Source organism: Equus quagga, chromosome 8 (assembly GCF_021613505.1).
Source record: "Equus quagga isolate Etosha38 chromosome 8, UCLA_HA_Equagga_1.0, whole genome shotgun sequence".
Taxonomy (NCBI): domain Eukaryota; kingdom Metazoa; phylum Chordata; class Mammalia; order Perissodactyla; family Equidae; genus Equus; species Equus quagga.
The window spans coordinates 56107194-56134579 of NC_060274.1; the positions used below are offsets into that span (position 1 = coordinate 56107194).

The 27386-nt window shown below is 38.2% G+C and overlaps 1 protein-coding gene across 1 annotated transcript in view; it reads left to right on the top strand.

The window, feature by feature from the left end:
* Positions 1 to 27386, top strand: part of GRM3 (glutamate metabotropic receptor 3) — a 95659-nt gene that overhangs the window by 59847 nt on the left and 8426 nt on the right. The window contains exons 3-4 of the mRNA XM_046668753.1: positions 13633 to 14699; positions 25430 to 25604. Of these exons, the coding sequence (XP_046524709.1) occupies positions 13633 to 14699; positions 25430 to 25604 (1242 nt within the window). The remainder of the gene's footprint in view (positions 1 to 13632; positions 14700 to 25429; positions 25605 to 27386) is intronic.

The following is a 27386-nucleotide window of genomic DNA, read 5'->3' on the forward strand; positions in this document are numbered from 1 at the left end:
TGATACTGCCAATTAGGAGAAGACAGTCAGTGAATTTCAGACTCTGCCAATCAGCTCTGCAGCTTCTCCTCTGTGGAGGAGAAAAATAGGATGGGAAAGGATGGAAACTAAGAAGTTCCCTTTTCTTAGGGCTGAGGCTAAACCCCAGAGGATACCATTTCAGGAAAGTTGGACAAACTTCCTGCCCAAAATTCTTCCTCCACTGAGATATCAGATTCCATCATCAATAATTTACCCATGATAGCCTTTCATATTATCCTTTGACTCTGATCTGTTTCAATATGAATATCCCTGAAAGGAGTAACATAAACAGAATCTAGTACTTTGATGGGAATTGGTTTTGCTTAGGGCTAAATGTGAAGTGTAAGCATTGGGACAAAGACGCATACTGAGAAAAAAAGAGGAAGAGAGAAACAAAGTGGAAGAGCCCCAAGGCTCTTCTGTCTACTTCATAATTACACACCTGCTTGGAGACTAATATGCAAATACCAGCATTTTCCCCATTGATTTCCAGGATGACTTTGAGTAAAGTCCTGGATGTTAACAACGCCCCATCCTCTAGTTTTTCAGTAAAAATACCATTTGGGAAATGTGGGAATTTATGTAAGAAAATTTACATATATATATATATATATATATATATATATATATACATACACATATATAATAGATAAAATTAACCTGGTTATAGAACCCCTGCATATCCCTTAAGTATAACAATTAAATATTATACATATTATGCATTATATATGTATATATTATATAATATTTAATATATAATATACACAAAATATGAACAAATTATATATTATATATAATTAATATATATTCTATAATTAACATATCTTACGTTATATAGAATATGCTTAAGGGATATGTTAGAATTTTGTCACCAAGTTAATTTTTTCTACCTTAACACAATTGAAAGAAGAGTGGAAGTAAGATTCACAAGAGCTAAAATGATTTCTGAGGTTGATCAATTTCTAAGAGCATTTTATAACAAGGAACAAAATAACCAGATTTATGATACCCTTAGCAAACTTATTTTTAGAAAACTTCAAAATAGAAATTATAGCACAAATTGAGGGAAAAAAATTTAAGCTATTACTTTCAATTTTGTCACCTTAAATATTTGCAATGGAACAGAAACTCTTTCTGGAAGATGTGGGTTTGGAATTTTTTAACAAGGTGTGGATGTGCTTGATGACCTGACAAGGTCACTTAAAATCGTGCAGTTCAATAACGCAGCCCCTCTCTGTGAGGACAGAAGACCAGGCTGTGCTACAGTGGTTTAGGGAAAGCATGACAACCTAACAATAGACCTGCACGCTGGGAGGAGAAGTAATTTATTTTCCCCTGTATTCTCTTTACGTGAAACTACACAGAGAGCCAGATGCATGTCCATGCATGCATAAAGCGAGAGAATAGAAATTCATTTACTTCACTCATAGATTTCAGGTACCGCATGCTAAGCTGCTGTGCTTATCTCTGGAAAGTACACCCTCAAAGGCTGAATAAAATTTCTGTTGTTCTGTTTTTTATATAACATAGCATATTGTTTGCTTAAAAATGGAAAGCTCATTTTATTAAGTATTCTTGTTACTTGTCTTCAGAATCTTAGCTCTGCCACCCTTTTTCAAGTGTGCTTATCATAGTTTGCACTGCTGACTTACTGGAACTTCTCTAACAGGGATTTTCTCAGCCAGTTTCACCTTCTGCCCATATCGCTGCTCACTCTTCTGCAGCACTTAGATCTGCAGCACAGCAGGTGGAGAAGTGCTTGAAGGACAGAACAATGGGAAACAGACATATGCCTTCTTTTTAAGAAGTCATGAATATGAACTTCTATCCAACTTTGTTTGGGGGAAAGCCTTTTGTGAGTTTGCTTTGTTTTGTTCTTTATGCTCTACTAGTTGGCATTGCCACATTAAAAAACATGAGGACAGAATTAAATTTGTCCTCAGCCTTCTCAATTTCTTGTCACAAAATTAAAAACTTTTGATGAGTGTTGCAAAGTCACAGTGTTCTTGGGTGCTCAGGTTTGTGCTGGGGACATCACATTAAAAAAGAGAAAATTCCCACAGAGACCTCACTTAACGCTCCCCACTAACAGTTATTCTTGCTGTGAGTCTGCTCTGAAAGGGTATATGACACCTGCTCCTGCTACACACAAGAAATTGCTCTTTCCTGGAAGGTGATTGACAGCAAGAGACATTCAGCTGAGTTGACTGGTGTTTTCAAAAGGGGATGAAAGAAAACCATAGAGATCTGTATGAACTGGCTCCGTGGTAGAGGTGAGAGGAAGGTGGGAATGGGGTTCAGTAAAGCTGCTGATGGATGAGAAAAAGAGAAGACTTTGAAAGAGAATATTGAAGGGAGTATGTAAGCTGGAAATGACTGGAGAGAGAGAAAAAAGACCAGGTAGTAGTAACTTCAATATGATAACACCATAAAGAATTTATCTGGCGTTGGTGTTTTCAATTTATAAAGAAGTTTAAGATTATCAAAATATTTCTAGAAATCCAAACACTTATTACCCTAGAGCAGGGCTTTTCCCTCTTGGCTCTAGTGGCATTTTGGGCGGGATCATTGTTTGTCGGGAGGGTATGTTGTGTGCATTGTAGAACAGTTAGCAGCACCCCAGGCGTCTACTCACTAGATGCCAGTAGCGGTCTCCGTCCTGAGTCATGACAACAAAAAACGTCTCCAGACATTGCCAACTGTTTTCTCGGGGGCAAAATCACCCCTGGCTGGGAACCACTGATCTAGGCCAGTGGGTTTTAATCTTGGCTGCGTAATAATATAGTAAAATATCAATCTGCAAAGGCTCATTTCCTAAGATTGATATTTAATTGGTCTCCGGTATGGCTGAGTCATGGGCATGTTTTTTAAGTTCCTGAGATGATGCTATTCAGTCTAATAAGTCTAATAATCAGTTTAGGAAACAATTAGTGGAATGCCTACTCTGTGCCTAGCATTGCCTTAGTTGATGAGGGTACAAAGATGAATGAGACATTGTCCTTGGGCTAGAGGGGCTTAGGATCTAGTGAAGACGTGGACACACAATGGATACATTTCCAATATATTGTAGTCTATTTCCTTAAAGGTACAGGACACTATGTCAGCACAGAGAAAGAGCTGGTAACCTCATGGCACAATGTCAAAGATATCAGTATATTTCCACCAGAATAGCTAAAACTCAGAAGGCAGCAAACTTAAGGAAGTGAAGCAACTGGAACTCTCATATATAGCAGTTTCACTAACGTATACATGTGCATACATATGTACACTTGTACACACAAACACACCAGAAATGCATACGTGTATTGGAATAGTCATAGCAGCATGTAGGAGATGCTCTCAGTGCCTCACCGAAATCCCCTTAGCACTCACTATTTTCCTACATGCCAATGGCTTCTTAATATAAGTACCTGTGACTCTACCAAGGAGCTTTCTCTGGCCACAGGAGCGTGCTCTGTCTGTACCTAGAGCAGGCTGAAAGTGCCATGGAGCAGCCGTCAACCAATGACAAACAAGAGAAGTCCCATCCAAGCTAGTGAGTAGCTGTGGTATTATGTCCCAAATCCCATTCTATGCTGTCTCCCAAAGGGCCCCAGTGAAAATGACACCCCCTGGTGCCCATGGATGCACTCTGTATTGGATTCATTCCTATCTATATCTTACTTCTCCACTCCCCTCTAAACTCTCAAATCAACACTTGAACTCAAATCTAGTCTTGGGGTTTGTTTCTGGGATAACTCAGCAAAAGACACAGCATTATTCATATAAACTGAAGACTTAAATGTCCATCAACAGAAGCATAGCTAAACAAATTGTGGCACATCCATATAATAAAATATTATGCATCAATAAAAATGAACTAACTATAGATTCTCATCACTACTTGAATGAATCTCACCAAACTTAATTTTGAGCAAAAGGTGTTACATCAAAATAATATATACTTTATGATTACATTACTATAAAGTTTACTATGAGGCAAACTAGTTCACAGTACTAAAAGGTACAACAGTGGTTCCCTTTGGGGAGAAGGAAGGGTGAATAGGGCCAGGAACAAGGGGGCTGGTAATGTTCTGTTTCTTAGCATCCATAATGTTACATGGGTGTGTTCATTTTGTGATAATTCATTTATTTTTACCCTTTTTTTGTATATATATTTCAATTAAAAGTTTTTAAAAATCTAAACATTCACCATAGGGAATGCAAGCAAAGCAAAATATATAACAGGGAGGGCAGGAGTTGGGGAGGAGAGGGTAGAAAAAGATGTGGTGGTAGCATTAGCTCACAGTAAAGAGGGTCCCTAACCAAAGATTCAGGGGCCACCATGAAACCTCCAGCTAAAATAATAAAATAAGCAAAGGCAGGCCCCAAAATCCTGATCCCTGAATTGGGGGTGGAAGGGATTGGAATCTCACTAATTTTCACTCACTGGTCTTTTGCCTGTGCCTCGCCTCCACATTCTTCATTCTCAGTCTGAGTGTCCACTGTTCCTTTCTGAGCTGCCTTGAGTGCCGAAAATTTCAACAGGAAGATGTAGAATCCAGATAGAGAAATCAGTAAAATATAAAGCATTAGAAGCATTAGCCATGCTAACTTTCCAGGAGAACTGAAGAGAGTTCTTTTCAACAGAACACCCTAAAAAAGCAATACTCTTTCAATAGCTTTTCTCGAACACTCACTTTCACCATGCACCTTATGTCCTTACTCAGCATTTTTCACATGTGAGACTGAGCACCAAAGACATCGAGGTGGGGCTTGCTCCAGCAGCTATGCTCTGTTGATAAATAACTGTGGCAATGCTTCAGCAATTTAGTTCCTAATCCGTAAGTAAATTGATTACTGATAGCCAGGGATTCATTCCTATTCTTTCCTCTCTTCCTGCTACATGATGTTTGTAAAAGATTCTCTTGGCTCTAGCCAAAGGATTTTGATTTCTTTACCTCTTGACATCTAATAACAAGCTCTTTCAAGGGAGATGTCATTTTCTGTCTTCTCACCTATGTTTTTAATCCAATTCATCAAATTAGTTCACAGAAACCTCAGTGAGGGCCTGGTTGTAAAATGTTGTAAAATTGAAGCCATGTTGCTGTTAGTAGCTTTTGCCATCTTCATTAGTATTTATGAATGTGAACCCCGGCAGTGGCAGTAATATTCCCATTACTGAAAGCCTGTTAAGAGCCACATTATTGTCTTACCTTAATTGGACTTCTGTCTGAGGGAAAAAAATAAAGAACCGATTTAATTTTCTCCTGCCATTGACCTATGATATTTGTAAGGCATAAACTTGCCTCATCTCTACCAAATGGGCTCTAGGAGGGCTGGTCACCTTGGTGTTAAACTGCTCAAGTAAATCCATTCGAAACTGGCATCAGAACTAACTGGATAATGAACTAAACTGAGAAGTCATTCTCCCGATTTGAGACCACATCAAGCTCTCTCTGAAAAGTTAGGACTTGATTTTGAGGAACTGGAGGAGTGAAGGGCCTGAAATTCGATTTTGGAGAAGGTCGTAAGTCTTTTTGAAAACAATTCTGCCATCTTTCCAATTTTTCCCCCATTTAGTTTGGTTTTTTTCATGTTGCAAAAACAACAAAGGGAAGTGATTTATTTTTTCCATTTCAAAAGATGCTCACTCCCTTGGGAGATTCAACTGGAGAAATAAGAAACTCCCCAGTTTCCTCACCCTAAAGAACTATACAGCTGATCTCCAGAGAACCATGGCTCCAGCTCACTGGACTAGAACTATTTCCCAGGTGAGTTATTTGACTTAGAGGCAACTCTAAAGGCATCAGGAAGGCAACAGGATCAACACCCTAGGGCTTCAAGCTGCTCTGACACTTGAAGTCACTTCAGCAGCACCTGAGAAAGAGCTTGGTTTTCTTACCTGACTCTTCACTACCCAGGCCAGCGTCACATTTGGAATAACCATTCAGGAACAGGATTATTCGCACGAGTGGAATATTTGACAGAAACAAGTTACTTTTTTTCTTCTAGGTATTCATTCTTTCTCATTCTAGTGTAGACACAGCAACCCTTTATTCCAAACTACAGATCAGGGTACTTCTGCTGACAATGGATTTTTCTTTAGAATTTGTATTGTATGCATTTGAAGTACTTTAATGTGTTTTATGGATTTAAATGGATTTAGCCATTAGCCCATACTTTGTTACATATTTAACAAGATAAATTTAGTAAAAGGAAAATTTATATTAAAAAACAAAATTTCACCAAAGGACTATTTCTTTGTGCACCACCTACTTATCAAGGACTTGTTATAATATTTGCAGCAGTATCATTTTAATAATTTATTTGCTTAAACTGTTCTGCCTCAACTTTCTCAATTATTCTTTATACTTTTTTAACTTTATAATTTATTTTTATCAGAATAATGAATGTACATAGTTTGTACATGAATTCGACAAGCTTATAAGAACAAAGGTCTCTGTCTTCACTCTTTCCCAAGTCAAGTCTGTTTTCCACAGTTATTTGCTCTGACTCTTGATAATGTCCTCCCTCTATTTTCTATTGCTGGAACTCCTGTTGATTGAATGTTGAAATTCCACAGAGTATTCTCTAATTTTCCTGTTTTATTTTCTATTTTTCCATCTCAGGATTTTTTGCCAAACTTTGAGAGTTTTCTCAAATTTATCTTTCAATCCTTACATTGAATTTCTATTTCTGCTATTTCATTTCCAAAAGCTTATCTTTTTTTCCCAGCTTTTGTGGTGAGGAAGATTGGCCCTGAGCTAACATCTGTTGCCAATCTTCTTCTTCTTTTTTTTTCCTTGCCAGAGCCCCAGCACATAGTTGTTTATCCTAGTTGTAAGTCCTTCTGGTTCTTCCATGTGACATGCCACCACAGCATGGCTTGATGAGCAGTGTATAGGTTCACACCCAGGATCTGAACTGGCGAACCCCAGGCTGCTGAAGTGGAGTGTGCAAACTTAACTACTACGCCACGGGGCCCCATAAAAGCTCACTCTTGTTCTCTGAATGTTCCTTCTTGAAAATATAGTGTGCCTATCTCATAGATGCAACATCTTCTCTTATCTCTCTGAACACATTATTGGTTTAAAGCTTTGGTCTTTTGCTCCCTGCATTGTCTCTATTTACTCCAAGTTTCTTTTTCTTCTTGTTTCAGTCTCTCTCTTTCGGGGTAGAAGTTTACTCAAATGTCTGCTGATCTTTGATTGTCAATTTATATTTTCCTTTTCTATTATTATATTTTGAATAAGTAATACATTCACATGCTTCAAAATGTAAAGGTATATAAAATAATTCAGTAAAAATTTCCCTCCCATCTTTCCCATGCATCTGCTCATTTCCCATCTCTTGCCCTTTGGTAACCACTCTTCTTGGGTATCCTTCCAGAATTCATTTATGCATATAAAATAAAAAAAGAATAGATTCTTCTATTTTCCTAATTTATGTAAAAGATAGCATATTAAATGTTATATAAATACACTGTATTATACCTTACTTTTTTACAGATAACAACATGACTTTTAGATTTTTGTATAGCTCCATAATATGTGGCACATAGAACTCTTCCTCATTTCTTTTGATAAGTGCATAATACTCCATTTTATTCATTACTTATCATTCCTAATTTTGTTCTATTCTAAACTATCCTGGAATAAAAAAATTGTAAAAAAATTATTTCACACGTATGCAAGTATATCTATAGGATATATTTCACAAATTGGAATTAGCAAGTCTAAAGTTACATGCCTTTGTAAATTTGAAAAATTTTGTCAAATTGCCCTCCATTAGGGTCAAATTACACCTCCCTTAGAGGTGTACCAGTTTATATACTCGCCAGCAGTGTAAAAGAGTTCTTGCTTCACAAGAGCCTCATTAACAGAATACATGTACAAATGGAAGGTAGTTTTACTTTGTGCATTAGTTTTCTATTGGCTTTGTAACAAATTATCACAAGCTTAGTCTCTTATAGCAACACAAATTTATAATCTAACAGTTTTCAGAGGTTAGATCCAAAACTGATTGCACTGGGCTGAAAGTTATGGTGCTGGCAGGGCTGCATTCTTTTCTGAAGGCATTAGGTGAGAATCTATTCTTTTTGCCTTTTCCAGTTTCTAGAGGACATCTTTAAGGGACCGTTATTCTGCTTATGACAATTTGTATTTTTCTTTATTTTGATTGATGTTGAACCTATTTTTATGTGTTAAGGACCATGTGTTTTTCCCGTGTGGTGAAACCTGTTCGTATTCTTTGACTGTTTTTCTGTTGTTTATTAGAATCTTTTATAGATTAGAAATTAGACCACTGTCTATTATATCAGCTGTAAATATTATTTCCTAGCTTGTCATTTGAGCTCCTGTATTATTTATGTTGGTTATTATTCAGAATTTGCTTTAATTTCATATAGTTAGGTTTAATAATTTGTTTTGTAATTTCTGCATTTTACATACTCATTAAAAAGGACTTCCTAAATTCCAATATTTTTAATTTCTTTTTAATTTCTAGCACTGGTTTCATTTTTCTCATATAAAACTTTTATCCTTTTAGGATTTATTTGGATAAAAGTTATAAAATTTAAATCCAAATTACTTTTTTTAGTTGACTATGCAGTTGCCTAATATCATTTATTGAATATCCTTCTTCACTTGTTTGAGATGCCACCTTTATCATATGCAAAATTGTAGCATGTATTGGGTCTATTTATGGATATCTCATTCTCCTCCATTGGTTTTTCCGTGTATTCATGAGCCAGTATCACACTGTTTTAATGATTGGGCCTTTATAATATGTAACAATATCTGGTAATGCTAGTGCTCTATCACTGCTCTTCTTTTTCTTGGCTCTTCTTACTGATTTATTTTTCCATATGAACTTTGGGATCAACTTGTTTAGGTTTTCTTTTTTTAAGTTGGTATTTTTATTGAAATTTATTAATTTTTATTTATTATTAAATCAATTAAGAGAGAATAGAATATTATGTCTTGCTATCCAAGAATGTGGTATGTCTTTTTATTTATTTTATCATTCTTTTGAGTCTTTCATTCGTGTTCATATAGGTCTTTCACATATTTTGTTAAGTCTATCCTGAGTTTTTTTATTTCTTTGATGCTATTTAAATGGAGTGGTTTTTCTGATTATAATTTGTATATATAAACTATTTATCTTTTCTAATATATCTTAGCAGATCTCTTAGTAATTTATTATATCAACAGAAGCAATTACATTCTCAGTCCCCGAATATGACAATCAGGAGAAATAAACAATGGCAGCATTAGTCTCCTAGAATGACAAGATTAATTAACACCTTTTATTTGTTTTTGGAATAGTATAACCTCAAATTTTAATTTTTAAATATTTTTATTATGAAATGCTAAATATACAGAGAATATACTTAACTCAATGCAGTTTATGAAGCATAACAAAAAAATAATCATCCATGAAAAACACTCCATCCAAACAAGAAACAGAATATAACAAACTGGCATCCACTTTTGTGCTCTTCCCTGTCCCATCCCTCTGCATACCTCCACCTCACCCCATGTGCACTATGCTAAACTTTGCCTTTATCATTCATTTGCTTTTTCTTTAAAGTTTATCACTTCTGTGTGTACTCCCAAATAGTATATTTAGTTTTGTTCATCTTACAACTTTATAAAAGTAGAATCATATAGTCTTTTCACACAATATTGCTTCTAAAATACATCCCATCTTCTTTCCTATAGCTGTTGTTACTTTCATTTCACAACAGTATAATATTGTGAATAATCCACAATATAATTTTTTAGTGCTGTTGGAAACTGGAACTGTTTCCGCTTGTGTTTCACTTGTAAACAGTACTAATAACATTCATCTACATGTTTTGGGTACACCTGTGCAAGGATTTCTCTAAGGTACATGTGTAAGAACATGATTTCTGAGTAATATTTATGCAAATATTTAACTTTAATACCAAATTGTATGCTCCAAATCGCTGTGTATGGGTTCCTTGTGCTATCAGGAACATGCAAGCTTTTTATGGAATAAAAAGTTTATGTGGTTTTTATAGAATGCATCATTTATTAAATATTTTAGGGCCATACACTCTCTAGAGAAACTACTCAACGCGACTGTTGTAGTGGGAAAGCCACTGTAGGTAACATGTTAACAAATGAGCATGGTTGTGTTCCAATAAAACTTTATTTGCCAAACAGGTAATAGGCAGAATTTAGCGCGTGGGCCATAGTTTGCCAGCTCCTGCTCTATATCGGTATTGATGCTTCATATTTTTATACTTCTTAATAGCAAATATTTTAGCAAAAAAAAAAGTGAGAGATATAGCAAATGTGACAAAATATTAACAGTTAGTTAATTATAAGTGATTCCAGTACAATAGCGTCCATTATACATTTCTTTCTTCATTTCTATAGGTTTGAAATTTTTCAAAATATCAAGGTAGGGAGGAAAAAACTGATGAAAGTCTAAACATATCCCGCCCCTCTGTTTTTAAATAGCCTCATGAAAAATAGTGGCAACGGTATGTAAAAGCCAGAACTAAAGTCCTTGTTTAAGATCTCTAAAAAATTTATTAAGGCTCAGCATTTTCAAACAATTAAGAAAGAAACATGGGAATTGAAACATTACTACTAAATTTTCAAGAGTAAGAATCAATATCAGAATTCTTATGTTTCATCAAACTGTTTATTTGATGCTTAGAAAAACTCATTAAAAATTTTAGAAACTACTTTCATATGTTACAAATAAGTAAAATGTCGAGTATTTTAACACATTTTACATCAAGCATAGAAACCTCAGAGGTATTATTAGTTTTGTTATTCTCAACCAGGCAACAGCTCTCCCCCAATGTTTAGTTGATAATGTTAGATGATTTCCAGGAAAGATTTGTAAAAGGAATGTTTTACATCTTTAATGTTTACATTATTAGCTCACATGCCAACAATCTTACCAATAACCCCTCCAGTTAAGAACACACAAAACAATCAGTTTTATCATCTATCAAATATTACTTTTAAGAAATTTTACATTCAAGAATAGCTGTGAAAATAATAAAGTGTTTAAATTAAAGATGTAAAATAGATTCCTTTTACAAATATTTTCCATAATAATCTAATAACATCAACTGAACATTGGTGGAGATTGAGTGGGTAGTTGAGAGCAAAAAAATTAATAGCACAGCTCAGGTTCCTATGCTTGATGTAAATGTGTTAAAATATTCAACATTTTGCTTATTTGTAACATACGAAAGGAGTCCCTACAATGTTTAATGAATTTTTTCTAAGCATAGACTAAACAAATTTAGTTTTAAGTAACATAAGAATTCTGATATTGACTCCTACTCCTGAAAATATAGTAATAAATGTTTCAGCCCCTGTGTTTACTTGTCCTAACAGATATTAAAGTGTAGTCTAAACTGTAGTAATTACAGAAAGATCGTACTGCTGTGGAAAGAGATCAAGAGAAACAACGAATAACATAGAGTTGAGTACCATGCAATTTCATATCTGGCAAGTGCTACAAATCAGTGGAAAATGATCTTTTTTTCACCTTTTTTATTTATTTGTAATTTTTATTTTTATTATAATTTGCAGATTAAGGAACAGAGTCAGAAAGGTTAATTTTCCTAAGGACATAGAACTATTAAAAGATAAAGATCAGAATCACACATAGTCCATCTAAATCCAGCTGTGCATTCGTTCACAACATCATTCCGTCTCACTGTGATCTTGAAGCCAATCCACAACTGGAGTACAGACACACACACACATATGTGATGGGTTTGTGAATGTGGCAGAAAGCTAGGTGAATGTTAGTTAAGTCATACTGCGGTTGAGATGACAAGATCACTAAGGGAAAAAAAAAATCATAATCAGTGAGGAACAAATTTGGCATATTAGACTACACTTGCTAACAGACTTTATGTGTGATATAAAATGTTACTGTAACTTGCCCAGCCCAGACCTCCAGGGGCACCTATGAGTCCAAGGCAGGAGAGGGCTATTTGATAAAATGTCAAGTTTTCTTCACCAAGGACCCAAGTAACTCCTTGAGGTACCCTTTCCTCCATAAAATAACTAGACCCAAGAAGAGTAACATGTTCCCCCATAGGCTGGAACAACACAAGCCCCAGAGAGGGTGGAGTGGAGCTCAGGGAGGAGGCAGTGCAGACAGCGAACAGCCACAGAGTAACTCTGCAGTGTCCTCCAGTCACCCTTTCCCATTCCATAGAGGGGTTGTAATTGGGCACACTAACTAAACTACAGTTCCCAGCCCCTCTTGAAGTTCGGTGTGACCCTGGGACTGATTTCTAATGAATGAAAACATGTGCCACTTCCAGGTTTATACTTTTAAGAAGCAGGTGTACCTGCTTCATACTCTCCTCCCACTGGGTTCATGCTGATGAGGAGGAGGCCCTAGGAATGGGCACACCCTCAAGCTGGAAGGGGCCTGGGTTGCTAAATCACCGTGTGAAAGAGAGATACTCACCAACCAAGACCTTAGACTGCTGCATGAGGAGAAATACACTTCCACTGTGTTTGAAATGTTAAACAGTTTTGGGTCTCTTTACCACCACAGGCAGGCCTACCTTGACTAGTAGAGTCTGTCTATGCATTGTATAGGCATCATCAACATTCTTCTTCTACATCTAAGGAAACAGTAAAGATTGGTAGCGTGAAGTAGTAAGACCAAAGCAGGCGGCATAAAAATGGATGATCAATGTGGCAGCTGACATTGGCAAGAGAGACATGATGAACAAACAGCTGCAAGAGAGGAAACTTAGATGTTCAGAGAACTGCTGCTCTTAGCAACTCGCAGAGAGCTATATGAAAGCAACAGGGCTGAGGGGAGGTCATTTGCCTGAGGGCTGCCGATCCCGAAGAGTTAGCAACAAACTTTAAAGCACAGTTATCTAGCTTCTACATACCGTTGGTGCCTCCAAGATATCCAGGTCATATGTGTTTATGCAGATAGGAGCATGCCATATATAGACACATGCATGTATCTAGTAAGAATGAATATACTCCAAAACATGAAAATATTAAGGCTGAAGGATTATGGACAGGTTTCCATTTTTTTCCTTCTGAATCATCTGAACTGTTTAAGAGAAGCATACCATACATTTATAATGAAAACATTTTTCTTCATTTTGAAGGAGAAAAATTCTTCCTATTAATTTTAAATTTCTCAAAAATATTTAACATTTTGGTGGTAGTACATAAATAAATACGTAATAAGGATGAGACATGAAGTTTTGCCCAACTCCTGTTGTGAAATCTTTCAAGAAATGAATATTTACACACCAAGTAGAATATCACTACATGTTTGCCAGTTTCCCTGTTACTTAGCAAGCTCCTTTGAAGGCAGGCACTGTGTTGTACTCATGCTTATCACTGGCACTTGGCACACAGGAGGCTGGCAGGAATGTTAAGTGAATGAATTTATAAATACATGAGTACTCTAGTAGCTTTAATGTGCAAAGTCAATGGTAATTGGTAAATTATTTCAGCCTTAGAATCCCTATTCTCTGTTATTTCAGTTTTGTTTTGTTAAGTCTATGACATAAGGTAATTGACTGGTCACATCTAAGACACCTAAACAGTGTTCTTTTTTTTTTTTTCACTTTACATATGACAGCTCCATTCATCCCAAATAAAGGTGCAGATAGCATTGTCAAGTTTGACACTTTTGGAGATGGAATGGGACGATACAACGTGTTCAATTTCCAGTACGTGGGTGGCAAGTATTCCTACCTGAAGGTTGGTCACTGGGCAGAAACCTTATCACTAGATGTTGATTCTATCCACTGGTCCCGGAACTCAATCCCCACTTCCCAGTGCAGTGACCCCTGTGCCCCCAATGAAATGAAGAATATGCAACCAGGGGATGTCTGCTGCTGGATCTGCATCCCCTGCGAGCCCTATGAATACCTGGCTGACGAGTTTACCTGTATGGATTGTGGCCTTGGGCAGTGGCCTACTGCTGACCTCTCTGGCTGCTTTGACCTTCCCGAGGACTACATCAAGTGGGAAGATGCCTGGGCCATTGGTCCAGTCACCATCGCCTGCCTGGGTTTTCTGTGTACATGCATGGTTGTGACTGTTTTTATCAAGCACAACAACACACCCTTGGTCAAAGCATCAGGCCGGGAGCTCTGCTACATCTTGTTGTTTGGGGTTGGCCTGTCATATTGCATGACATTCTTCTTCATTGCCAAGCCATCACCAGTCATCTGCACATTGCGCCGACTGGGGCTGGGGACCTCCTTCGCTGTCTGTTACTCAGCCCTGCTGACCAAGACAAACTGCATCGCCCGGATCTTCGATGGGGTAAAGAACGGCGCTCAGAGGCCAAAATTCATCAGCCCGAGTTCTCAGGTTTTCATCTGCCTGGGTCTGATACTGGTGCAAATTGTGGTGGTGTCTGTGTGGCTCATCCTGGAGGTTCCAGGCACCAGGCGGTACACCCTTCCAGAGAAACGGGAAACAGTTATCTTAAAATGCAATGTGAAAGATTCCAGCATGTTGATCTCCCTTACCTACGATGTGATCCTAGTGATCTTATGCACAGTGTATGCCTTCAAAACGCGGAAGTGCCCAGAAAATTTCAACGAAGCCAAGTTCATTGGTTTTACCATGTATACCACTTGCATCATCTGGTTGGCCTTCCTCCCTATATTTTATGTGACATCAAGTGACTACAGAGTAAGTCTTTGAATGTTTTTTCCTTTTCTTTCTTCTTTTATCCTGCCAATGTTATAGACTCCTTTTATTTCATCTCAGCAATTAGGTAGGTAATTATAAAAGCCATGATGAACTGCTATATTTTATATGTAAATTAATTCAATATGTTTTTAAAGCATTTAATTAGTGCCTACTATATGCAAAGCACTGTGCTAGGCAAGGGAAGGAAGATAAATGTAAATGGCACGGTCATTCATTAAAGCAATTTATAATCTAGTGGGAGAAAAATGTAACACACACACATGCACACACACATAAAACTTTTAAATAGAGAAAGCACTGCCAAGAGGATAAGACTTAAGCCACTAAGAAGCTAGTGAGAATACTTCAAATTAGATACAAGAGGACCTGGCTACCACAGATCAGTCTGTAAATTAACATGGACTTGCAACATTAAGCCAGGATCAGTTTAAAGATCTAAAAACTTTCACTCAAGCTTCAAATAAGTATCATCACTTCTCTAAAACAGATTAAAATATAATGTTAATTTGTTATACTTTTTCTACAACTTTAGTTCCTATAGGCACATGGGTGGGTGTGTGTGTGAGTGTGTATATATAAAATTTTTGAACTAGTTAAAAATTTTACTGTATATATCCAAGTAACCTAATTAAATCATTATTTATAGTCTTTAGTAATATATAGTTCAAATTTCTGGGCTTAAATATAATTATCTTCTCTTCTGAAAGAAATAGTTCATTACATCATAATTTCTCAAATTGTTGAAACCGTCAGTTTCTTTTGCATTTATAATTCTGATTTTAGTGTCAATGAGCATAAGAATTTTTTCTCTTGAGGCAATTGGTTTTTATTCTCTATATTTCTTAAGTTATCATAGACTAAAGTTTTCCAGAGGCATAATGGTTTCCTTGTTGCACCATGATTCCGCAAAATGAAGTACGTCTGCGGGTTCTAACAGTCCCCAGGTCTTCTGCTTATCAGCAATTCCTGCATTCCCAAAGTCTGGAATATTGCAGCTCAAAAAAAAGACAAAGCTATTTAAAGCAGGGGATCAAGAAAGTGGCAAAGCTTAATGTATCTAGTCTGTTAAATTATTCACAACTATGTCACTGAAACCTACGGACTGTATTAAAGGAAGAGCAAGAAAAATAAAGAACATAAGTTGAATGTTGAGGGGATTGTCAGGCTTTCTAAGACCACCTATAAAAAACTTTGAAAATCTGTCAGAAGAGAAAACATCAGAACTGAACTGGTAAAATCAAAGGTCAGATAATATGAACCACAGGGGAGTTTGAACTTTTGGAGGTGGGGGTGAAACTGGAGAACTAAAGTTCATGTATTTAATGCCCCGTTTCCATCTTCAGTCTTTACGTGCACATCCACTCCTACGGATCTGTACAGATTTTTTTTTTTAAGTTCTTAGGAAGCCATCCTTAGCAGACATGATTTGGGGTAATGGTACTAGAAAATAGTTACAATGTTAATTATTTTACTCCAGATATGAGATCAGAAACTATTCATTCTCAAAAAAATCTAATAAAAAATATAGAGCAGAAAATATTACTAAGAATAAACAAATATCATTATAAAAATGTAATATTATTGAATGCATTAGCACTTATTTCTAAAACACAAATAATGACTTTTTTTCCTTTAACATGATAGCAATATAGTAGATCAATTGACTAAATAGAATTGGCTGAAGATACTCAAAGTTTCACTGCATGGAAGAAGTCATAAGGCAAATAGGGCAGAAGTTGCAGAGTTGAGTGTTTTAAGGTCAATACTAATTAAGGCACCCAATCACACTGCGATCATCTGAGGCCTCACTTAGTCCTTACAAATAGTACCAATCCTAAATTTACAAAAGAAATGAGAAGGTAGAATGGAGCCTCCAACACAGTGGTTTTCAAATTTGACTGCACATTGAATCAAGAGGGTGGCTTTGAAAAAAATAAAGCTACCACAGGTACAGCCCCAGAGATTCTGATTTAATTGGCCTAGTCTGTGGTCTGGATATCAGGATTTTCCAAAGCTCCCCAAGTGACTCTAACTTGCAGCCAATATTGAGAACCACTGCTCTAATGAATCACATGCTCTTCTTATCCCACAGATATCTTTAGTTTGGCCTGCACTGTTTGGAAATTCTTTGAAATATTTGTCAAAGTTGGAAAATTGAGAAATTTTACATAAATTTCCAGATTCTTGGCTTCTCTTAACAAAATAAAACATGGTGCAGACTCAGATTCCTACATGTAACAATTAGCCTGACCTGAGTAGTGCTTATGCCTCTAAACAGAGCACTCTCGCTGCTGTTGCCCACAACTCCCACCAGTCCCTGAAATCTTGCACCTGGCTCCCTGCACGTATGCGTATGACTGCATGGACACTATAACCATTTGAACTGGGGACCTTTGTTCTAGAAATTCCAGAACAAGACTGAGATTTGAAATTTCCCAGAGGGAAACCCTGTGGCTCTAAGAGAATCAGCAGCATTTTAAAAGTACCTGATAATTGAAAGGCAGCTAGAAGGAATTTGGATATCAAACAGTCAACAAGGTTTATGACTCAGCACTTTGCCACCCCTTGTGAGTTATAAATAAACATTCCAGTCTTCAAAAAGCTTATATCCCAGCTGGGAAAAAATACAAGCATAAAAGAATTCAAGATTAACACAGAACAGTTTATAATTAAATTGGTGATACAAACTCTTAAATGCCCATGGGTTTCAAAGAAGAGTTGGATCAGTAAGAGCTTGGTCTTTCCAGGAATACTGCTGAAGAGGTTGGATTTCACCCTGTACCTTGGCAGAAAAGTACAATTAAGGTAGTTACAGAATGTAGAGCATATAGGGGATATTCTTGAGACAAGACAGAATGGAACTAAGCAGAACACAGCAATATTGGTCTTACTCAAGTGGAAGTTGAGTTGGGTGTAGTGAGACACTAATAGGAATTGGTAACTTGGTCAGATTATACCAGGTGGAGGAATTCATTTAAATAATGTTTAAGGTCTTTGAGTTTTTGCAATTTTTTAATTTTTCTTGTTTTCTTTTGGTTGGTTGTTTGCTCAGGCAAAAAGTGTCATGATGAAAGGTAAGAAAGAAACAAACTCTTCCTGATCAACTCAGACCTGACTCGGCTAGACGCTTCACATATATGCTTTGCTTACTTATCCTTATTAGCATCCTGGAAAGCAAGTTTTCTTATCCATCAGAAAGATGTGTAAACAGACTCAGAGGATAATTAACTTTCAAGGTGGCACAGTTAGGAAATAGGAGCACGAGTTTTTTGATCCAAACCCATACCTTTCACACTATTTAATATGAAGGATGGATTTGTAGGAGTAAAGCCTAGAACAAGCAAGACTAATTGAAGCTATTACAGGCATCCAAAACAGAGCAAGCAAGAACTTGGGTAAGAATTCGAAAATTTAAAGTATCTGTGAGAAATATCCAGGCCATCTCCTTCTGTATCACAATGAAACTAAGCTGGACAGTATAAAAATCAACACTGAGTCATCAGGGATCTGTTACATAGTTTAAATGGTGTAAATAAACACTAGGCCATGTTTGAGTGTAAAGTTTTCCATAAAGGAATTAATTCATAGTAATTACTGAGTGTTTTGTTCACTCACATCTTCCAAACATATGTGAGCACTTACTATGGGCCTTGGAGACCAGCTACAAACATAGTCAAGTATCTCCTCCTTCATAAGTTATAGTCTAGTGTGGAGTAAGGGAGGATAAATGGAGAGTAAATAATGAACAAATGAAAATGCAGATAACTCATGCAGTGTTAAGTGCATGATGGAAGGAAAAGGGGGTTATGCTACTGCGGTGCTTCTTAAACTTTAATGTGCATACAAATCACCAGGGATCGTGCTAAAATAAAGATTCTGATTTAGTAAGAATGGATGGGACCCAAGATTCTGGATTTCTAGCAAGCTTCCAAGTGATGGAGATGCTGCTAGACAAAGGACCCTACTTTTCGAGTAGCAAGCTGCTGGATTGTTATTGGGGTTGGGGCAAGTGAAGCACTTTACCTACAGTAAGCAGAGACTTTGGAGGCGACTCTAGAATTTTGACAAGGATCAAATACTTACAAAGAAATTCCAATTTTCCCATGTAGAACATTTTGAAGATTTAAAAAACTATATATCAAATCTCAAATTCTTTCAAAAAATGTTTGCCACCCCTACTAGTGCCTATTTCATAATACTTCACTGAAGGTTGGGAAGGAGCCAGCCATGGGAATTCTACATGCTAGACAGAAGAAACAGCAAGTACAAACTCCCCTAGGCAAAAGTGTCTTAGAAAAGAAAGAGATATATGGCTACAGTTAAATGAGTAGATGGAAGAGTGACTTTATATGAGAAGTAGGCAGGGCAGCTAGATCATGCAAGACTTTATGGCCCATAGCAAAAGTTCAGATTTTATTCTATATGAGAAAAGAAACCATCAAAAGATTTTAAGCAAAGGAGTTTAATGATCTCACATTTTAGGGGAAAAAAAAAAATCCAGGGCCGGCCCCAAAGTGTAGTTGTTAGGTTTGGTGCACTCCACTTCAGTGGCTCGGGTTCACGGGTTTGGACCTACACCACTTGTCAGGCATGCTGTGGTGGCAACCCACACATAAAGTGGAAGAAGATTGGCACAGATGTTAGCTGATGGCTAATCTTCCTCAAGCCAAAAAAAAAAAGAAATCAAGCTGCTAAAGACACTATGACTATATGACAGAAAGGCAAAATCAGGAGTGAGGAGACTGGTTAGGCAGCTGTGGTAGGTACTCCAGTCAGAGCTAAGGGTAGGATGTTAACAATGGAGACAGAACTTGTCAAGAACTGTGAAGGGTTTTTACCCATCTTGCATCTAACAAGTTAGCCTGCCACAGTTTCAGGAATGCTGGCAGAAGATGTGAGACTCCTGATTCAGAGACAAAGGGCTTTATTACTCACAGCCATCACTGTAGCCAGTGTCAGCATTTATATTCCCCAAGTCCCAGTTTCCACTAGTCAATGTAAAACGGGTTAGATGACACCTGCTTATGCAGCAATCAGGACATAATCAGGGTTACAGCTTTTTCTTTTTGCCTTAAGATTAAATATGTCACAGCAGAGCACTGTTACTAATGCTATCCTTATTTAAAATGTTGGTATTGTGTTCATCATGGGTTTTTAGCATTAATTTTTATTTTTTTTAAATGTTGCAATAAAATACTCTTTATCTTGATTACTGAGTTTTTGGTGCCCCCTTAAATCTGCATCTCAAGAAAGTGCCTCACTTGCTTCATTCTAGTCCCAGCCCTGCCTTCCCCGTAGCAGGTCTGGGTAGGATGGTGACTTGGTTGTCTGTAAACAACAGAGCCTAAAATTTGAGTTCTTCCCTCCCAGAAGTTTCCTAGCATACTGGGTCTGATGCATATGAACCTTAGCCACCCTTGGGGATGGGGAGACCTTCGTCCAATCCTTAAGCACTTTTCTTCTTAAGGCAGCTAACATCAGAGTGGAGAGTAAGGGAGGAATCAGGCAGCGTGGAGGGAGAGAGAGGCCGCATGCCAGTAAGTAAGGCACGTTTGCAAGCACACAGCAATTACTCATGGTTCAACCAAACAAGGTCCATTGTTTCTGTGCAGCCAGAACCCTAAATTGGAGGGCAAGATTATCGTTACTGTCACTATTCATTTCAATTTTGGGGACCCCTTGACTCAGAAGTCAGGGCCAGATAGCTTTCTGCCTGGGGCACACGGTTTGTGCACTTGGGCTAACTTGGTTTTGACTTGCACAGCAGCATTTTAAAAGGAGTCCATCTTAATCCAGGGCATTTGCTGTCTCATCATGATAACATCTCTTTGGGTCTTTCCTGGTTTTAACAATAAGAACTAGGGAAGCTTTCCAGTGCTCCAGCTGACTGTAAGAATTTATCTAGATTTCTTTGCATCAGTTTCTCATTCTTTAGTGCAGTACCTTTGTTAGCATTTTAAACCTAATCCAGGTCAGTAAGAGCCCAAATACTAGCCAGTGCTTCACATCTATAGTTTCTCAGAGCATTTTTCTGTTTCAGGGAAATCTCACAGAGAGGAGCAAAGTTCTTTTTTTGCAGCCAGCTTCCACTGTAACAAACTGAGACCTTGTCATCTTGGAATGGATCTAAATTTAGTATGAAAGTCTACAGCAGGGGATGAGCCCTAAGAGGGCCCAGCTGTTGCCATTCTTCCTTAATTAGTATTATGCACCCTGCCCCCTCATCTTCCCAGGGAACTGAGCCAAAGTTCAAATGATTCACCTGGTCTCTGCCTTCTCTGAAGGTCCCTCTTTTCATGCTCAGTGTAGGTGTAATGTCTCTGCAACTTTTACACGAAAGGGAGTGGAATTTTCTGCCCACCCAGGACCTGAATTAGATTGGGGAGGAAATCCACCCCACCCACAGAGGAGAGTTAGCAACAATTACAGCACCAGTCCAGCAGCTCTATCTGAACCTACTTCCTGTCACTCAGCTTACAACTCCCTCCCCAAATCCTCCTCATTAATAGGCAATAAAGTGGAGCACTATTTATTGCCTGGTTGGCCATACAATTTTGTCAACATGGTTGGTACTGATTCTCATAGACTTCTCTCAAATCCTGTTAATGAGCACATAAGGCCCTCATACTTCCTCTTTGAGAAAGCCATTCCACTCTTGTTGCCAAAACTATCAAAGACGGTAGAGTCTGAGATTTTACTCTGCTTACAAGATAATATGTTAGCCTGCCACAGTTTCATTGATGCTGTCAAAAAGGACTTTATGGGGGCTGGCCCCATGATGTAGTGGTTGAGTTTGGCATGCTCTGCTTTGGCATCCTGGGTTCATGGGTTTGGATCTCGGGCAAGGACCTGCACCGTTCATCAGCCATGCTGTGGCGGCAACTCACAGACAAAGTAGAGGAAGATTGGCACAGGTGTTAGCTCAGGGCAAATCTTCCTCAACAATAGCAACAAAAAAGGACTTTATGACTCAAAACAATAGCAGAAGCCAGGTTGTCAACATTGGCTCTGGTTCCCCGAGTTCCACTTCCCATAGGCTATGCCAAGTGGGTCTGGTGACCTCTGCACAGTCAGTGGCTGCATTACAGCAGAGGAACTGTGAGATTAGGGAACCTAAATCTGTTATAATGGATGATATGCTGGATCTTTGCTCCACCTGTATGCACTATATCTTCTAAGCTGCATTGCTATACAAGTATCCTTGAAAAGAAAGTCCAAAACAAAGGCAATCTGATCATCTGCTTGAAAGACATGTAGAAGCATGAGACCATAGAGATTTATCTTCCAAAAGAACCAACAGAACTTGCTATTGGATTGGTTGTGTGGATATAGGGGAAGTGGCAAAATCAAGGATGTCTCCCAGGTTTTTGGCTTGCACATTTAGGTGGCATTAAGCCATGGAACTTGATGAGATGGTGAAAGGAAGAGAATCCAAAATTGAGGTCTGGGACACTCCAGTACTTAAAGTTCAGGTAGAAGAGAAAAAAATCAACAGAGATAACTAAGACAAGGATCTGTCAGTGAGGAAAGGATATGTCCAGGAAGCCAAAAAAGAAGGAAGTAATTCACCATGTCAAATGTTACTCGGAGTTTGACGAAGAAGAAAACAGAGCAGTATGGACTGGCAGTATACAAAGAGTTAGAACAAAGAATTAGAGATAAATACAGACTTTTAAGACTGAGACTTATTGAAGGAACTGGTCAACTGAAATTATGAGGCTGATACTTGAGCTTTGTCAAAAAATTAAATGGTGCTAAATTTAAAACAGATATATTGAATAATATGCTGCATAAACTATGACTGAAATGCAACTTTAGTTCTGCCTCCCATTGTCCCTTTAGCATTTAGTGAGAGTGATCATCCCACAACCCTGGATGAAAATTCCAGAGGATACATACAAACACTGAGCATTCCCCATATGTGAGGCACCATTCTGGTGCTGGTGCTGGGATAGAGCAACGAATGAAAACACTCAAGACTTTGGTGTGCTGAATTTGTGAATGAATTCACATGAATTTGTGTGCTGTTAGGTAACATACGGTCCTACAATCATTTTCAATGGAAAATAGTCTCTATTAGGAAATTAAAATGCCTAGGCCTACATAATTACCAAAACTATATCTTAACATTAAATCTCATTTTCACCTGAGGTCTGGCCTGTCTTGGGCTGAGAGCCTGCATTGGTTGACTTCTTTCTCCTTGCTCACACTCCCCAACCTACCCATTGCTATTTCCCTCTCAGCTCTGATTAAAGAGTAATAAGGAAGAAGTAGGACAGTTCTTATGTGACTGGAGGACTTTATGATTTCTAAGTCCACAGTGGTTAAAGATACATCCTTGGGAAACCTGGAAGATGATTAAAGGGTATTTTCATGCAATCTTCAGAAATTTCCCAGTGGCTCTTTTCTCCTGCAGATCCTTGAGCGAGTCTGCTGGCAGTTCTCTTTTCTAAGTTGTTTCTTATGGCTCCGCACTCAGTCCAAGGACATCCAGCTATATATCTCCCCAGCCTCTTTCTGTGGAAGACTCTAGGCTCCTCCATCTGGGCCCAAGACTACCCATGATGGCTCTTGATAGTGTGGCCCATTTTGTCCACGCATACCATTCACATATCCTCTGCTTTGATAAAATTTTAAAGAACTATCTCAATACAGTGACAAGTCTCTGTGCTCTCCTATGAAACCTCTGCTTTTCTTACCTTCTAGATTCCCAAGATAGGAATCAGGCTCCAAGCCAGGGCATCCTCCTCCTGCAGAAAAACCTCAAACCTTCCAGACATGCCACACTGAAGCACTCTTCTGTAGGCTTTAAGTGAGGAGACAGGCACAACCCTCCCTAAGGGTTACTCTCCCTAAGGAGAGTATAATCATAGCACAGCTTTTTCCAAGATATCCTCCTTGTAAAAGCCTCTCCTCTCCTTATAATGTCTTAAAGTGTGTGAGGAGTTTCAAAGTAATAGAAATGTTTTTAGAAAAAGTTTCCTTGAAAGTTCACACATTTGAACTTGTCTTGCCCTCACTATACTATCTGATGTCTCTCATACTGGATCCACAGTCAGCACTGAGGCATGAAGAGTACAGTTCTAATATCACATTATACATCTATGTAAAAAAACAAATTATAGTAGTAATTGGACTTGCTATAAATAACAGTTATTATTTAGCAAGACTTTTACATCATGGAATTAGACAGTACACTCTTTTCTGAGAAGTTGACAAAAGGAAGAGGAGCTTGCGATTTGGGGCCAAGTTGGAGGGCACTGGAGTGTTAAGGGAGACAAGAGCTTTAAAATAGTAAGGATGGACTGTGCTTTCAGCACCTAAAGTAAAACTAGAGTCTGTGGAATTATGCTACAAGTGTAACCTATTTTTTTTTATCAAAAACAGATGGAAACCTTCTAAAGTTAAATGGCTTCTCCTGTTAATTGTTCAGTCTTCAGCTTTCCTTGATTAGAGAAGGTCAGACACTTTAGGGCATGAGAAATTATGCTATCTGGTAATAGCACTGCCTGAGGAAAAAGGAAAAAGAAATCTAAAATTACTCTAGGATTTACCATAGCTACTCTGAGTAGAAACTGATAGGAGAAATAATCACTTTCCATTTTTCAGTACTGAAAGTGATAAAATATGTAGAATCTAATTTGGGATTTTCCAGAAAACCTAAGGGAGCTGAAGCCAGGACAAATTATCGATCAGAGAAGATGGAGAGAGAGCAAGAGAATGAAAAGAAGAGATAATAAAACTTAGTTCTGAGGTGTACTCTCAGGGGAATCAAAGAGAGAGAAAGTGGAAATTCTCTGTCAAGGATGAGTGTATAGGGGCCGACCTGGTGGCGCAGTGGTTAAGTTCACACGTTCCACTTCAGCAGCCTGGGGTTCACCACTTTGGATCCCGAGTGCGGCCATGGCACTCCTTGGCACGCCATGCTGTGGTAGGCGTCCCACATATAAAGTAGAGGAAGATGGGTATGGATGTCAGCTCAGGGCCAGTCTTGCTCAGCGAAAAAAGAGGAGGATTTGGCAGCAGTTAGCTCAGGGCTAATCTTCCTCAAAAAAAAAAAGAAGAAGAAGAAAAAGGATGAGTGTATAGAAGCCTTGAGAACAAAAAGATTGAACAGTAGGTACTTAACATATCAAAATTCCAGAGAGATGCCAATGAAATAATTAAAAGAGTAGGCACCCCCAAAGAAAATTGATAATGTTCCCCAATATTGAGTAGGGAAACCAACAGCTGATAACAGAGCTCCCAGCAAGGAAGAAGGCTGGAAAAATGTAAAAGGGCCAAATTTGTTTATAATATAGTGAATCTTAAATAAGCCAAGTTGACTGACTGAAACCTAATACCAGCAATCTGGTCACTTCATCATTGAATATTGATATTTCACTATTTAAGATTTTGACTTAAGTGGTTCTGCAGAAATATATTTATACATATACAAAGGAAAAAAAAAAGAAAATCCATGTGAAATCTTGACAAGCATTCAGGAGCACCCAACACAAATAGTGTTTGCTTACAAATCCTAAGCAATGTTTCCATGAACATCCCAAACTTGGAAGACCTGATTAATTACTGTATTGGCTTGACTACATAAGATCAGAACTGTGGATGATTCTGGGTTTTTGAGTTTAGTCTTTTTTCATTGCTTTCTTTAATTGGCCACCTGACTGAATTTACAACCAGACACTTAACTAGGCAACCTTTTCTTGTAGGTGCAGACAACAACCATGTGCATCTCTGTTAGCCTGAGTGGCTTCGTGGTCCTGGGCTGTTTGTTTGCACCCAAGGTGCACATCATCCTGTTCCAACCCCAGAAGAACGTGGTCACACACAGACTGCACCTCAACAGGTTCAGTGTCAGTGGAACTGGGACCACATATTCTCAGTGTAAGTATGGAACTTGGCACTGACCCCTTCAGGCTGGGAGGAGAAGCAATGAACAGACAGCACATGTCCGTCCCCATGGATAATTTTAATTCAATTTTAATAAGTACTGGTTCAACCACTGGGTGCCAGGTCCTATGCTAGGTATTAGGGATACAGTGGTGAGCAGAAGAGTCCAAGCTCCATCTTGGCAGCACATACAGTCTAGCAGGGGAGACAGACATGAAATCAGTAACTGCAATTAGGATTTCTGACCCTGTCGTGGACTCAGAGAACTTAGTTTGTAATGTTTTGAGAATTTCTATAGCAAGGAAACCTGTTTAATTTTGATATTTACAGAGTTCCTTAAAAGTATTTTACCGCAGCTAAACCAACTAATATCCTATAGAACACACCTTGGAAATGCTGGAATAGGTCCTACTTCAATGACGCAATGTTTTTTCAGCTGAGAAGGCAGTGTGAACTGAAGGATACCAGGATAACTCCTCCATCCAAAATTCTCTCTCCTCCTGGCCTGCAAACATCTGAAATGCTAGCCTTAGAGAATCATTCACTTAATTCTTTAGAGTCCACTAAAGCACAAATGTACCTAAGGGGACAATCTTTTAAACCATTTTCAGCTAATCTGTGGTATGGAATAGGAGAAATTCACTGACAGAAGGATGAGGAGGAAAGCAGGAGTGGAGCCACAAGAGGGGGAAGGAGGACTGGAGTGACAGAGACAAATGACTGCTTCACAATTTTGCCTCGAGTCGATTAGAAAGGAAACTTCAAAATAGCTCAGCATCACAGAGTGAGCAATCGCATTAGTGCCCCAGTTTCTCCAGCAGAGCATACAATTTAACAGGGCAGCCGTTCCCCCAGCAAACAAAGGGAAGCCTGACGGCTGATAAGTACTGTGTGTATCGCTCCTCGGTCATGAGCTGCTATAGGGGTGGGGACGTTACTGTCTTTTCAGCTACATTTCCAGGTGTCACAATGGTTGAGTTTCAGGACATGGTAAAACTTGTGAAATAATTTTCCTTGGATCCTAGAGAAATCTGCTTATTTCTTGAGTAAACAAATCTCTGTTCTAGCTGCCCAACTGTAATAGCTAGCTAGTCCAGACAAGAAAGAACTGGCAATGACTAACAAAACAACAATGATAATAATGACAACTAACAGGAACAGCATTTATTGAGTGTTTTATATGTGCTAGGCATTGTGCTAAATATTTCACACGTGTGTGTGTGTGTGCGCACTACATCTTATTTGATGCTGACAATGCCGTGAGATTAAGAAACCTACCCAGGATCACACATACTGAAAGTGGCAGAATCAGAATTTAGACTAAGTTTCTCTGATTTCAAAGCCAGTGCACCAAACTACTGTATGGTGCTAGTCACCCAGAATGCAAGCTGGGAAAGTTCCCATGAAGCTAGGTACTAGGTAGGCTTTACAGGGAGAACAAAAGGAAGCTTACCCTGGGCTGTGCAGCAAGATTTACCTCTGGACAGAAATAGTCTTGTTGATAGCTCAGAGCTCTTGGTTGTTATTGGAACAATTTAGCAAAGTTCATAAGTCTTCCACAGACATTGTTCAAGATCTCATACATTCAAACCTCAGTAATTTAGAAATGGCGGCATTTTCTAATACATATACTAGGAATTAATAAATTCCTGGAGGATAACAAGGGCATTTTACCCAATCAAGTCTCTCTTAAGAATTTCAGAAATATCCATTTACACAAAAACAATGTACTCTGACCACAATGGACCTGCTTAAGCTTTCGCTCAGTATGCTAAT